The sequence below is a fragment of the Cebus imitator genome, unplaced genomic scaffold (assembly GCF_001604975.1).
Source record: "Cebus imitator isolate Cc_AM_T3 unplaced genomic scaffold, Cebus_imitator-1.0 Scaffold102, whole genome shotgun sequence".
Lineage (NCBI taxonomy): Eukaryota > Metazoa > Chordata > Mammalia > Primates > Cebidae > Cebus > Cebus imitator.
Genome location: NW_016107417.1, coordinates 1,332 through 17,013, shown reverse-complemented (window position 1 = coordinate 17,013; position 15,682 = coordinate 1,332). Strand labels below are relative to the sequence as shown.

At 46.0% G+C, this 15,682-nt stretch overlaps 1 protein-coding gene across 1 annotated transcript in view; it reads right to left on the bottom strand.

Moving 5' to 3' along the window:
- TESMIN (testis expressed metallothionein like protein) overlaps positions 1-15,226 on the bottom strand; it is a 40,767-nt gene extending 25,541 nt beyond the window's left edge. Inside the window, exons 1-5 of the mRNA XM_017536917.2 lie at positions 14,720-15,226; positions 11,298-11,456; positions 9,135-9,255; positions 6,460-6,536; positions 2,469-2,560 (exon numbers count right to left, since the gene is read on the bottom strand). Of these exons, the coding sequence (XP_017392406.1) occupies positions 2,469-2,560; positions 6,460-6,536; positions 9,135-9,255; positions 11,298-11,456; positions 14,720-15,190 (920 nt within the window). The 5' untranslated portion in view covers positions 15,191-15,226. The remainder of the gene's footprint in view (positions 1-2,468; positions 2,561-6,459; positions 6,537-9,134; positions 9,256-11,297; positions 11,457-14,719) is intronic.
- Positions 15,227-15,682: the final 456 nt, after the last annotated feature.

The window sequence follows — 15,682 nt, the reverse complement described above, 5'->3', positions numbered from 1 at the left end:
ATTAAAGCTACAGTGTCAGGACATGGATTTTCATTAAAGGGTTTTTATTAATATGATAAGCTACTTAATAACCTAGCCAGTTCACCCCTCACCTAACCCTAACGAATGACCAGCAGGTCAGTTCGCACACTCAGCCTGCTGGCCTCCAGCCTGAGCTGAACTGCTTCAATGGCGTCTACTAGGTTAGATACGTTTGAACCACACTGGGCTGACAGAGTTTCTTTTATGATAAGAAAAGGAAAAAGTCTTGGTTGGGAACTTATATAGAATGAAACAATCAGCAAACAATTCTCTGACTGCTTCCTTACCACCACCAATAAACTGGTCGAGATTCCAGTATATCATCAGTACTGTGCATGTTGAGATAAAAATGGTCAGGGCTGATTGAGTGGAGAGGCATCGGATCAAGTAATTACGTGCATAAAAAATACAAACACAAAACTCAAGTTGCTCCTGGCACATTGTTTACAATAGAGAAATTGTTTGTAACCCGCATAATCACTTCAAAATAAAGAAAAACATGACTAATTGAAAAAAGTCTAGTATAGACAGGAAAGGAGGAAAAGGAGAGAGGAAGAAGAGAAGGGGGAGGAGAAAAAAGAGCAGAAGGAGGGGAAGAGAAGAGGAAGGAGGAGAAGGAGAATGGGGAGTGGGGGGAGCAGAAAAGGGGGAAAAAGAGAAACAGCTGCAATGAAAACTCTCATAACTGTTCCTCTGTGCCGCTGGCCAACGGCTGCACCACGTGGAAGCTCAGATAGCACTGCAACTGGGAGAGCATGCAATTAAAGTGTGAGAAGCATCAAATGTCCTTGAATGTTCTAGACCCAATAAAGTACAGAGTGAGTCAATACTGTTGACCAGATGCCCCCAGATTACAAGAAAGATAGAGTGAGGATCTTCAGGACTGTAGCCTTTTAGATCATCCTGTGTAACGAAGAGGAAATGCTATCAGCAGAATCTGGAATTTGCTAAGTCATTTTTGTTTGATCCAGAAATGTTAACAGCCATGATATGACCCATTACAATCATACCAGCTGAACCCTCACCAATCCATCACACCCAGGGAGTGAATCAAGGAGCATGGCCCCATGGTCTTACTCCATCCAACTCAGTGAAAGTTGTCAACAGCCTGGGCATAGAATTACAACAGCCCAAAGAGCCACTGCATAAACTGAAGCAGCAATGCCCAGGAGCAACTAACGCCCTTTGGCAACCATGAGAACTGAGTGTTGATCAGTTCCAGTGTGTCTCCAGATTCACAGCCTTTCATTCCAGCCCCAAACCACTCTCCTCACACTTACCAAGGCCATCACGAAGTGACGCCTGACGGCAGAACTCTGCAGGAGCCTGGAAAGCACTAGAGGCTGTGGGCTATATCCTGTAAGGTGTTTGACTGTTGTCTCTCAGGCCCAGGCTGTGTGCTTGCCTTAGACCGGGGACCAAAAGAACTCCTGCAAGCAGGCCAGGTGCAGTGGCTCACGCCTGTAATCCCAGCACTTTGGGAGGCCGAAGCAGGCGGATCACCTGAGGTCAGGACTTCAAGACCAGCCTGGCCAACATGGTGAAACCCTGTCTCGGCTAAAAAACACAAAAATTAGCCAGGTGTGGTGGCATGTGCCTGGGGTTCCAGCTACTCAGGAAGCTGAGTCAGGAGAATTGCTTCAACCCAGGAGGCAAAGGTTGTAGTGTGCAGAGATCAAGCCACTGTACTCCAGCCTGGGTGACAGAGTGACAGTCTGTCTCAAAAAAAAAAAAAAAAAAAAAAAAAAACACTCCTGGAGGCATGAATATGCTGATCTCCATAATCAACTACAGGACTCAATGAAACGTGAGGGTTGCCCAAACCACTGTTAATACATAAATGTTAACCTGACAAAGAATATCAACCAGCTGGTTAGTTTAATTAGTAACATTATAAACACAGGACAAGGCAAGAAATAACAAGACGAGGTCCCAGATGAGTGCAGCCTATGACCACCTGGAGATGTGAAGACAGATCATGCATTAGCACCTGCCATAGAGCTCAAACCAACTCCAAATGGAAGGCAGCAGGCGGAGGCAGCCAGAGGGCACTCTGCAGCCACCACCACCCCCATTCAAGCTACGTGGCTGCCATGTCATTACTTGTGCGGATGACAGCAAACAAGAGAACAGCACAGTTTGAATCAATGTGGACTCAAGACAGAGCTATAAATGGCAACAAGCCTCAAGAAACACTGACACAGGACAACGGACAGGAGGACAGGGACAGATGCAGGTTATAAGCCAGCCTTTCCAGCAGCAACGAAACCAGACACAGACAGCAACACTGTGAGTGGCATTACTTATGGTCAAAAATGTTTTTCAGAAGTCATGAAGGTGTGCAGTATAGCTCATTTTATAGTATAGAAGAAAATTGTAAATGTATCCAAAAGTCTCTTAAATTCTTACATTAGAGTACGTGACAATTTATTGCTTCTAATCCTTACCCAGCCAAAGTTATTTTTGGTGGTCCTGGAAGAGTTGATCCCAAGGGGAAAGCAGACCCGTTGACTACCGATGATAAGGCTCCCTTATCAAGCTGTTCAAAGTCAAAGGCAAGGATATTTTGAATTAGCAAGGATTTTAAATGTTCTGGTCAGCCAGCCCCTAGATAAAAATGACTCTTTTTTGTTCTAAAGGTTTACATCACAGTCCCTTTATAACCATGCCTGGGCCTTATTACCACAAGGAATCTACTGTCATTGGGCAGGCTCTTGCGCCGAGGGTGTGTCACAGGCCTGCCTGGAAGTCTGCAAGGATGCAGGGCTGGCCTCCATGGGCCCGGAGAGGCTGCCCAAAACTGTCACTTGGCTGGCCAGGGGTATTGTCAGAGAACTCCTCTTCATTTTTATAAACTATCAACTGTGAAATAAATTTAATGATAAATTTCCATAAACTAGAAAGGTTCTTACATTATGATTATATTCTTAGTATAACATAAGAGGTCTTGACATTTGAAGTTTTGTGGGAAACCATGATTTTTCATGTATTCAAAAAAAAATTGTGTAAGCAGTTTTAACAAATTCAAAAGCAACGTCATCATCTCTGCATCATCTATGTTCTTTGCTTTCCCAGGCCTCATCTTTCTTTTTGTCACTCATTAGCATGGCCTGCAGAGGCTGTTCACAGGGAAGGAATAGGCAGCAAAGCCATCACCGGCCTACTTCTCTTCTAAACAGTAGCTTGAAAACATTGAAAGTATTAGATACAATTAGGTTTTCAGATTATTTGCATATATCACAGTTAAATACCATATCCTTGTCTCCTCCCCTCTCCTCTCCAGAAATGTCCCCTCCCCTCTCCAAAAATGGAAATTTGTCTTTAAATAAATTTATTTTTAAAGCTTTAGAAAGTATAGTCTTTTTTTTCTTTTTTTTCTTTTTCTTTTTTTGTTTTTGAGACAGAGTCTCACTCTATTGCCAGGCACCAGGCTGGAGTGCAGTGGTGCTATCTCGGCTCACTGCAACCTCTGTCTCCTGGGTTCAAGCAATTCTTCTGCCTCAGCCTCCCGAGTAGCTGGGACTACAGGCATGCACCACCATGCCCAGTTAATTTTTGTATTTTAGTGGAGATGGGGTTTCCCTATGTTGGCCAGGATGGTCTCGATCTCTTGACCTAGTGATCCACTTGCCTCAGCCTCCCAAAGTGCTGGCATTACAGGCATGAGCCATCCCTCTCAGCCTAGTAAGTAAAATCTTAGAAAAAAACACACATTGTATTCATCCTCTGCACTTCCTCTCTTCTATGCCCTATTTCACCTGTGTGTAATCACCATCCATCAGGGCTGGAAGACACTGAGAAAGCCCCCTGAGTCCAACCGCCTCATTTACAATCAGTCGAGTTTCCTGGGCTTCTCCCCACAGGAACGCCCTTCCTGCTCTCCTCTTACTGGTGCACCGAAGAGAATGCTCACAAGGCCCTGAGACTGATGTCTCTTTTGCCCTCACCTGGACATCTAATTGTGAGGCTCATGTCTTCAAATGCCAGTCTGAAGAGTTTTGCATTCTTTTGGAGAAGTATGTCATAATTCTCAGGATTGAGGCAATTACTCCCATAAACCAGGTAAAATTACTTTTTTCTCCCTTTGCTTATTTAGCCCCAAAGTAAAGCAGAGACGTCTCTTAGGTACTCCATAGATTGTCAATCCAGGGCAACTTTATGCTGGAATCCATGAGTTTCTTCAGCAATGTTTGGTCCCCTTGGAGTGAAGGAAGTCAACTCAGAGGCAGAGCTTCCCAGACTCTGCTGTGTGCACAAGTCACCCGAGGCCCTTATGAAAATGCAAATCTGATTCAGGGGGTCTGAATCTCAGGTCTGGGGTGGAACCTGAGGTTCTGCACTTCTTAACAAGCTCCCAGGTGATGCCAACAGCTCTGGCCCACACACCACACTTCAGATTGTAACACTCCAAAGAATATACAGAACTGGGGTCTGGCTTGGAAGCAAAGGATTCTAGGGAAGCAGCAAAGTCATTGCGAAAAGAAATGTCCTTGAGGTCCATGCCAGATCAGAGGACAAAAAATGGGGATGATAATTAACACAGTCAAGGAAAGATGGGGGAAGGTGGGGAGACAGCAAGTTGTGGCCAAACAGGTGTTTCTCATGCAAGATCTTAGAGGTGAAAGAGCAAGTGCAATGTGTGCCTCCTTGGCTGGTGGCTGAAGTAGCAGAGAAAGGAAGGCCAGTAGCATGAGGGCCCGAAAGTAGGAGGGTTCTACGCAGTTCAGGCACAGACTCCACCTGGGTGCTTGCCAGATCCCAGCTCACACTCACCTCCTGCACTGATAACACCCTCTTTTCTCTTGACCAATATATCACTGGAGGAGTATTTACTCACTCATTCAACAAATATCTAACTCAATTTATACTCACTCCCTTTGAGATCTCATCTATTCACATGGCTTTCAACACCATCTACCAACTAGGACTCCCAATCTCACCCCTCCTGCCCAGCCCCTCCTCACTCTAACTCCTACACAACATCTTCTGAGGCATCCCAATTTTAGTATGTCCAGATAGAACTCCTAGACTGCCCTGAGAAACTTGTACCATCTCATCTCTGTTGATGGAAATGCCGACTCTCTATTCACCCAGGCTGAAAATCTTGTGGGCATCCTTGACTCCTCTCTTTCTTTCACATCCCATATCCAATCCATCAGCAAATCCCGTTGGCTCAACCTTCAAAGTATCCCCAGAAGCTATTTCTTGCCACCTGCCCTGCCACCACCTGATCTGAGCCACCGTCTCTCCCCGAGATTATTGCCATAACAGGCTCACCTTTCTCCTTAACCCCTCCTCCCCCCCCGTCCCTCTTTAGAGTGGAAGCCACAATTCTTCCAATGTCTTGACTTCCTCCCTGACCCCTCCCCTAGCTCACACTGTCCCAGCCCCAGTGGCCTCCTCCATGCTACCACAGCAGGCATGACCCTATCCAAGGCCCGCCTGCGATATTCCACAGCTTGCTTCACATGGCTCCTTCCCTCATCTCTTTAAAGACTGTGCTCAAATGTCATCTTCGAAACGGAGGCATGATCACTCTTTTTAAACCTGTAACTAGTCTTTTTCTCCATCAAACCCCCATCCCCCAATCCCCTTCCTCTGTTCTCCTACCATACGATGTAATTGGCTTCTTGACTAGATTTGCTAATTGTCTCTCTCCTGCACTAAAAGGTTATCTACAGGAGGGCAGAGTTGTGTGTTTTGTTTTCTGGGGTTCACTTAGCTCAGAGACCAGAGCCCACTCTTATTGAAGGGTGAGTGGGTGCCCTACATGGGCCAGGCTTTGTGCTGATTCTCAGTTTACAGTGATGAACGAGACACACATGGTCTCTGGCCCCATGGAGCCTGCGTTCTCATAGCTGGATGCAGACAGACCAAGCAACCACAAAGCGAAAGACAGTGAGAGCAGCGGGCGGAGTGGGAGACAGCGCTGTGACCGTGATTGGTGGTCTCCGGTAGGGAGTTAGGGATGGTTCTTCCGGGGAGGTGATGCTTCATAGCAAGGCTGGAGAAAAAGAGCAGATTTGACCTCTACTTATCTGTAATGCACGCATATCATGGTGTAGTCATAAAAGCAAACTTTACAAAAGCATTTCCATAGCACTGAGGAAGGTGAGGAGTGTTCTGGACCGAGGAGGTGGTATATGCTGCTGGTGGGACCACAGAGGGCAAGTTACAAGTATGGCGGGATGCCAGTCTGGAGGCTGTAGGAACGGGCAAAAGGACTTCATCAAGTTGGTGAAGAATCATTGTGTTGAGACTCTCTCCAGCCCAATGTCTGATACAGTGGAGCAGGGACTGAATACTTGGTAAGTGTTTCACTGTTGTTTTTAAAATGGAAAATAAATTCTATTTCCTGAGTAATTCCAACTGTAACAATCAAAATTTTAAGAGACAGTAATGCCCAATTGTATTTTTTAAATTAAAATAATGACTCACTTGTTGTGTAATGAGATTTAATTTTGCTGGTACTGGCAAAAATCTTCCTACTAAAGCAGTCATTGGTTTCGGGACATCTGTAAGGAAGACGATGAAACATTAATTGCAGTATACATCGTTCCTCTTCCACTTACACAGGGGAGAAAGTACCGATGTCTACTATGAACGTATCCTGTGCAAAGTTATTTAACTTGTCTTGATCCTAGTTATGTTTTTATTCTCTGAAACCTTTCGAGTCAGTGAATGTTTATTTTACTTAATACACCTATGTTTCTTTTCTTTTTTTGTGGAGGATGGTCATAAAGCTACTTGATCTGAGCTTCCATGGATAGTGCTACTATACTAAAACAATGTTGTTAGTGCTCTGGTTCCCAAGCTGTGTGCCAAAGTGCCCCGGGTATCAGAGCAAACTCACAAGGGCAGCACTGGATTAAAAATCTTTTTTGATATAGGGTCTTGCTATGTTGTCCAGGCTGTCTTCAAACTCCTAGGCTCAAGCAATCCTCCTGCCTCAGCCTCCCAAGTAGCTGGGCCTATAGCCACACCCAGCTTCTGCTGGATGTTTTGTTTTGTTTTGTGTTTGTTTTTTTGAGATAGGGTCTTGCTCTGTTGCCCAGGCTGGAGTGTAGTGGCACTACCACGACTCACTGCAGCCTTGACCTCCCAGGCTCAAGTATCCTCCTTCCTCAGCCTTCCAAGTAGCTGAGACCACAGGCATGTGCCACAATGCCTGGCTAATGTTTTCATTTTTTGTGGAGACAGGGTCTCACCTTGTTGATCCGGCTGGTCTTAAAACTCCTGGGCCCAAGCTATCCTCCTGCCTGGCCTCACAAAGTGCTGAGATTACAGATGTGAGTCACCACTCCAGGCCAGTATTTTATGTTTTCAAAGGAAGCCCAAAGACATCTATTGGATACCATATGAAGTGCATTTTTTTTTTTTTAGATAGGGTCTCACTTAGTCACCCAAGCTGAAATGCAGTGGCATAGTGGCATGATCTCAGCTCACTGCAGCCTCAACCTCCTGGGCTCAAGCGATTCTCTCACCTCAGCCCCCCAAGTAGCTGGAACTACAGGTGCACACCACCACACCCAGCTGACTTTTTGTGGTTTTCTGTAGATACAGGGTTTCACCATGGGGCCCAGGCTGGTCTTAAACTCCTGAGCTCAAGTGATCCACCTGTGTGAAAGTGCTGGGATTACAGGCGTGAGCCACTGCACGTGATACTACTTTCAATTTACGTGTATTCCTTTTTTTCCACATGGTTACTAAGTTGTTTGGATATAAATACTTACTAAGCTATTTAGAACAAATTACTTAATACTGGAACTGACAGGTACTTCTTTGGTTTCCAAGTGCCATGAAAAACATTCTTGAAACACTAAGGGTATGTAAGCCTCTGTGCTCATGAGTTCAAGCAGAAGGAGAAATGTGTCTTACTCTCCTGAAGCACCTGAACACATTTCCTTCTCAGGCCTAGGCATCCTTTGAGTGAGGAAACTCAGATGCAGGCAACAGGGTGCATGTATTTTATGGTGATGTTTAATATGGTGCACAGCATAATAAAGGAGACGCAGGTTGGGGGATGATAATATGATAAGGAAATTGAACTGGAAAACATTATATAAACCTCTCTTCCTGCAGACTTTAAGGCACCAGGATTTTGTCATGTGCCAGGAAGAAGGGGAGCAGGAAAGACCTTCTTGCTGCCTGTAGCCATCACAGATGCAGCACTGAGCTAAACAAAATGAGGCCAAAGCCCCAACCTCAACTTCTTCACTGTGAAAAAGTAAATGTCCCGAGCATATTTATTCTGTTCCCAGACAGGGAGATAATCAGGATGCAATGGAGAAATAAGGAGTCACATGTGGTCTTTTTGCCCTGGACTTCAAAGGCCAATGAAACCATATCTGGATTTGCTATTGGTTTCAAGCTGTAGGCAAGGTCAGCAAATCATCTGACCATGTGCACCCTCATTAACTCAAGATCTAGACTAATGTGATCAGTGCAGTCCACATAGAGAGGCCTAGTTTTCAAAAATTAGCATCTCACTTTTGTTCAACGCAATCCCAAAATATGTCATTGACTCTTTCTCTAATCATTCATAAGGCATTTCAGAACAATCAAGTACTTACAGGTCATTTCTTACTATTGTGCCAGGTTAAGAAAGTTTCTTAGTGAATGAATGTCAGATAAATCATTTGACAGTTATTTCAGAACTCATGGTGATTAAAGCAGAATGATAGTTCTCATTGATTACACTGAAATGTTTATATCAACATGTAGGCGTTTTATACCACACCTCAAGTCAACCCATCAAGTCAATCTGGGAAAGGCTGACGTTTCAATCTAGGCACATCTAAGCACGCCTGCTTGTGGAACTCTTAACAACGCAGTGTTCGTCTGAGTCATCACCTGTTAGGATCACAAAACCCTCAGCAGCGAGGGGACATGAAGGACAACTATCCAAGAATTTGAGACAGTCAGTACAGGGTATAAAAATTAGTCTATAATATATATAGTTATCTATTCTTAGCTTACTAATATGGACTACAAGGTTTGCCAAATTGCCTATTTAATAGCCTAGTTGCCCATTTCACTTTATATACAAAGCCAAACATATTCACTTACCAACTTACATATATGACATAATTTTTAATTAATTAACTTTGTACCTGACTGTAGATAGCTATTTTGATCTTGATACTGAGGAACCAAGTGGAGTGCTTTTAGTTCTCTTGTTCCAGAATTGTCTATACACAGCATTTGTGTGCCCCCTTTCAACTGGCATATTACCTAAAATGAAAAAGAATGAACAGGTTTCAGTTTTGGAACATAACTCCAGTAATAATGATCCTAAATAAACTTAAATCTGGGAAAACAGCTTTAATTCAGAAGTTATATTTTAATAGAAGATGGAAAACTACACATCTGTTTTTGGTTTCTTACTCTACACTAACATGCTCTTTGGAGATACTGAGGGGCAAAAGAAACTCCCAGAAATGTCTCCTGAGATGCGTTCAGTGTGCTCCTGCGCCTGTCTTTCTCTACAGGTGTCTGACCATTGAGAGGTAATTGGGAATCAGGTGGCCGTGCCCCAGAGTTTCCTTTGCCCTGTCCTCACCCCACCACTGACATGAGCAGAAGAGAGTGCTGCTCTGCCGAGCCCTGGCCCATGTGAACCTGGTGGGCACTGAGGCCCTGGGCACACACTTAGAGTCCTCTGTAATTTTACTCCAGCTGCTCTTTCCTGCCACACACACGTCGTCATTTAATACATGGGGTTTTAAAAAACATCTGTTTTATTTCCTAAAAAGGTTAATCTAATCCAAGAATTGTAAAGTTCTAAGAAGCCACATTGATCTGCTTGGGCCTGAGCAGCACTGGCAGACCCCTTTGGATACTGACTGTAAATTAATGCTCGTGAGCTGGTGAGTCTGCCAGGCCATCCCCTCAGTCAAGCAAAAGCACTGAGGAAACTCACTGTGTGCCCAGCCCTGCTCCAGGCCTTGGTGTATGGGGATACAAAGGCAAGAGATGCCATGGTTTCTTCCTGCACACAGCTTCCAATTCTGCTGGCAGACCACAACTACACAGAGAAGCTGCACTTTATATAATTACGTTGCTTATAATCTAGAGAGGAGAACCTAAATAATCATAAAAGACCAATGTTGTCAAAGTAATACACATAGAGCCTACTATGGTAGCCAGGTGCAGGTCATTGGGTCAAAACTCCATGTCATCCTGCATCCTGACCTTTGATGACAGGCCAGCATTCATGTTCAATTGGAGTTTTATTTGATTTTGGAGCATAAGGTTAGAGCTACACACACACACACACACGGGAAAGGCTTGGTGAACTCTGCAGACCTGCCTCTACTACACACTTCTGGGCCCTACCCACAGGGGAGCCTCTGCCCTGCCCTCTGGGGAGTGTGCTAACATCACTCTATGGCCTGGCGAATCGGAGAGTTCTCATCCTGCTGGTCTGCTTTTGGGGTGCTATCAGAACCCATGGCCCCAGATAGAACCACTGACAAGTGGTAGTGCACACCACAGCTAAGCCAAACTCGTGATGGGTTTGTTTTCAAGTATTTGCTTGTTAAAGTCTATGCCTTAGAGCTAGGGCCTCATTTCTAGGAATAAAAAATTGCTGGGGGAAAGGCAATTATCGGTTCTTTGGACTCTTGGCACTTTGCTAAGGGAATGTAGGGGGTGAGGCTCCTCCCATTCCTAGCCCTTGCCACAGTGAGATATGGAGTCCTAGAAGCACCACTTAACTATGAAGACCAATGTAGATGATGTAATATCTCTGTTTTCTTACCAATAAAGTGGGGATAAAAATAACACCTATCCTACAGAGTTGTTAGGAGGATTAAATAAAGGTGCAAAAATATTACATAAACTACAGCTGTGACTGATTACGTATCCTATGCAAGTGTTACCTGTTCTCATGAGAGATTGGGAGGCACAAAGGAAGCAGCCTCTGAAGCCACAGAACTGCACCCCCCCACCAATACTCCAAACCACGAGGCTCAGCTGAGTCCTGGCCCCGAGCACGGCATTGACTGATGTGATTTGTGCTTACTCTCCTTAACGAATACAGCAACGTCCTCATCATTGTTCCATTTGCTAAGATGGAGTAGAAATGAGAATCTTAGAGGTGAGATGTGAAAGGTTCTAGCTGATATCCCTGTTTTGCTAATGAGACAACCAAAAATGCTGGTCCAACACATACACAAAATGAAAAACGACGGAACCCATCTGTCAACTGAGTCATGATGGGGTCTGACATTTAATATAATGTTAGTCCTATACATCTTCTTTGGCATAATTACCATTGGGTTGGAATCTTTCTTATGAGAACAGCAGGAGGTGTCCTCTGGTTCCTGGGACGATGGGAACTTGCAACAGGATTCCTGAGCAAGGAGATTCTGGAAAGTTGCTTCTTCCGGATTATTACCTGTAATAGTACCACCTGCTTCCTTGATTTCAACCTGAAAAAAAGCAATCATTATTTTAGAGAACACATGGTGGTCCCTGGCTCTTCCAGTTGCATAGTCTAGAAGACTGAAACTCAGTTGTAAGTAAAAGTTACATTTTAAAGAAAAGAGCACCCTTACTTTGTGCCTCTTCCTCACTGGTGCTTATAAAACTATTAATTTCTCCCTGTGGGGGGGCAACAAGAAGGATTGACAAATCATCTTACCCACCTCCCTGGGGGCTTAGGACTCCGAGGACCAAAACCACCTGCCTATGAGGGGTGAAGATGTGATTTTCATGTGGCACTTGTGTTGTTTTCAAAATACACCTAAGTAACTGAGAAGAGTCCCCTGCTGGTCGTCTGCCTCTCGTGCTGCTTTACAGTGCCCCACTCTAATGAGCGGAAGGCCTGCTCTTCCTTCAAGTCACCTAAAATGCTGACCCTGCATCACACTTTTTTTTTTTTTTTTTGGGATGGAGTTTCGCTGTCGCCCAGGCTGGAGTGCAGTGGCGCCATCTCAGCTCACTGCAACCTCCACCTCCCGGGTTCAAGCAATTCTCCTGCCTCAGCCATCCAAGTAACTGGAATTACAGGCTCACACCACCACACCCAGCTAATTTTTGTATTTTTAATAAAGACGGAGTTTCACCATGTTGGCCAGGCTGGTCTTGAACTCCTGACCTCAGCTGATCCACCTGCCTTAGCCTCCCAAAGTGCCGAGATTACAGGCATGAGCCACCTCACCCAGCTCCATCACACATTCTTCCACCATGCTCAGTAGTTCAAATTAAATGTTCTAGTTGTTTTTTCCTCAAAAAGTCCAAAATCCTTGGTACTGTTTTAATATTATTTATTATGTGCTTATAGTAAGATTTGTAGGTAGGTAGTAGCCCTTTCCTGCCCTAATAATAAGACAATAACAAACATGAAACAGTGGAAAGTAGGGAGTGGCTTCCAGCTTTGTTTTCAAGCTGTCTTCTGTAACAACTGTCAACTCAATGACAAAATTACCAAAAATATGGAGATATACATGGTTAATACTGAAAATCGATAGAATTCTTAGAAGAAGTCCTCATGGTTAAAAAAAAAAAAAAAATACCATCCGGATTGTTTCAAAATTGGGATGCTGCTTTTAAAAATCTGTAAGAATGTGAGGAGGACTGGGAAGCCCACACTTTGCATCCTCTCCCCACCCCTTCTCCTCCACCTGCATGCGCCCAGGCTGCGGGGACCAGACCACAGCGAGTCTCCCCAAAGGCCAGGAGGCAGGCCATAGAGTCCTTCCAAAAAGACGGTGGCTCTCAGGTAACATACTAAAGACCTCACATAAAAAATCACAGAGCAGGTATCTTCCTTTTTTAAAAAAAAAAAATATATATATATATTAGATTTATAACTTAAAAAAATGTTTTAACTTTATTTTAATAAAAAGAAAAAATTCCCAACTTGGCCTCCCAAAGTGCTGGGATTACAGGTGTGAGCCACCGCGCCTGGTTGCAGGTATCTTCCAAATGCAGCTCTTAATTCAAATTGGAAATCGTCTAGCCCAATAAAATCAGAGGCCCAAACAAATCATAATTCCCATGTATGGGCAAATTACTCAGCACAGCAGACTAGCAACTAGGTATAAATCTTAAAAGAAATAAAGTTTAGCTATATTTTAGGTAGCTTTAAATTTCATAGAAATAAAGACAATTTAACATTTTCTTCTACCGGCTGCTTTGGGGGATGTGCCATGCACATCATCTCAGTTTAGATTTAACGTATCTCCCTGTAATCAGCAAATACTGCTATAATAATCATTTCCTCAGTCCTATGCAACTAATATCTGAACTACTTATAGTAAAATTCCATTTCTGACCTTTCAAAACAAAGGTCAATACGTGGGAATGAATTTCTAGAAAAGAGAAATTAGCAATTTACCCTGAATATTTACTGGAAATAATTCCATTCTCTTTAACAATAAACATGTCCGTGCTATATCTATTTCATTTCATTAATGAATCAGAAAACAGTCAATAAAAATTTAAAAGGCAAAGTTTCGCCTTTAGTTGTTAAACCAGCAATCTCTTAAAATTGGATTACATTAAAAAGAATTTTACTATCTTTAAATCAGCAAATTCTCTTTTTCGTTTGTTAGTTTTTGTGAGACGGAGTCTTGCTTTGCTGCCCGGGCTGGAGTGCAGTGGTGCGATCTTGGCTCACTGCAGCCTCCTCCTCCTGGGTTGAAGCGATTCTCCTGCCTCAGCCTCCTGAGTAGCTGGGATTACAGGTGCCCACCACCACGCCGACTAATTTTTGTATTCTTTTCCTTGTTCTGATTAATGCTTGCCAACTCCACCCGGTGAGGAAGAGCCGAGCTAGGACCTACCGGTAGGAGGCGCTAAACACGAGTCCTGTACACTGAGGAGTGGCAATGACCAGAAAACCAGAAGGGCAGAAAGCCAAGCTCCTGCTGCTCTAGCTTACTATACACGGTCAGGCTCCAGCCATCTCAACACTGACTCCAGCGTGTCCCACAAAGGCTTCATCTCCAGCTTACTAAAATGACTTAATGGATGAGTGGTCTAGTTTTCCAAGCTAGGTCCTTTTTTAAGGGGTCAAGAGCACATTTTACTGGGACCTTTTGTTTCCTTTGAAAATTGATTAGTTTTAGCAAGAACAAGGCGGAAAAAGAGCAGTGGTCATCTATAGCTAGAGAGGGCAGTCGGCTGAGAGTTGGCAAGCTTTTCCTTAGGCCCTGATTTACATCACATATGCTTGAAGAACCATTACTTATTAGCAGAGGGAAGACCTCACATCTTGCCTTCAAGGCTCAGCAAATACAAGTATCTACTCTGAGTCCTTGCTGTGGATTCCAAGACTGATAAAGAAAAATGCAAGATGCAAACACGCCAACAGCCCACCACATTGCGTTTGTTTACACACACTAGTTACCAGCAGAAAACGGTCTCTCTCCTTAAGCCAAGGATAGCAACAGGGCCCGAGGGAACACCCGTCCTAGCGTTTTCCCTCTTTATTTGTTGCCCGCCCTCTGCATGGTTAGGTCAGCTTTGGACGACTGGCGCAGGGCAGAATCCCATCCAGGGGGACGGGCTTGGCTGGGCCGATGCATGTTGGATTAGGAAGAGGACAAAGAGTATACGGACTCCGGTGGGCTGTGTGCGGCGTCACCAGGGAAAACGCTTGGAGGCAGAAATGCTGGGGCAGACCAGCAGCCTCAGGTTGGGGGAGGGATGGGGGGAGAGCTGTGCCCATTCCCCAGGCGACTCTTACTGGGAACACCCGGACACCCGGGTGGGCGGCTCCTTCCCGGACCCAGGCGCCCAGTGGCAGCACCGCGGAGGTGCGGTGCGGGGGCAGCAGCGAGGACAGGAAGTGCACGTTGCAGGTGGGCGGCGGGGGGGCCGGCAGGAGCGCGACGTCCTCCAGCGCGCTGAGCTCGGGGATCCCGGCGTATTCCCCGAGGAGCTCCCCGCCTTCGCTGTCGGCCCCCGGGAGCTCCGCCTTGACCTGGCCCTGGCAGTCGGCTCCCAGCGCGGCGTTGAACGCGTGCAGTAGGGGTTCCTTGGGGTCCGCTGGGCCCAGGTACGCGTCTTTGAAGACGTGGAACTCGTCCTCCTCGAGCTTCACGGGGACCTTCAGGCCGATGTTCTCCGAAACGAACGGACTCTCAGCGTTGAAGAGCTCGGTCACCATCGCATCCTCCGGGCTGCGCAGCCCGCCCACCAGAGGGCCCTCCTCCATGGCGCAGCGCAGCGGGGCAGGATGGCGAGGGCCGTGCACCTGCAGCACGCGACCAGGTGAGAGGCGGCCAGGTGAGGGGACCAGGGAAGGGGGCGGTCAAGTGAGGGGTGGCAAGAGGAGAGGAGGGGTAGCCAGGGGAGGGGTGGGCCGGGGAGGGGGCCAGATGAGGGGCGACCAGGTGGGGGGGCCAGAGGAGGAGGGCCAGGGGAGGGGGGACCAGGGGAGGGGCGGCCAGGGGAGGGGGGCAGGGGAGGAGGGCCAGGTGAGGGGCGACTAGAGGAGGGGGACAGAGGAGAGGGGCAGGTGAGGGGCAGCCACGGAAGGGGGCCAGGGGAGGGACGACCAGGTGAGGGGCGGCCAGGTGAGGGGGCCAGGTGAGGGACGGCCAGGGAAGAGGCTACCAGGTTGGGGCGGGTCAGGAGAAGGGTGACCAGGTGAGGGGAGACTAGGTGAGGGGCGACCAGGTGAGGGGGCCATGTGAGGGACGGCCAG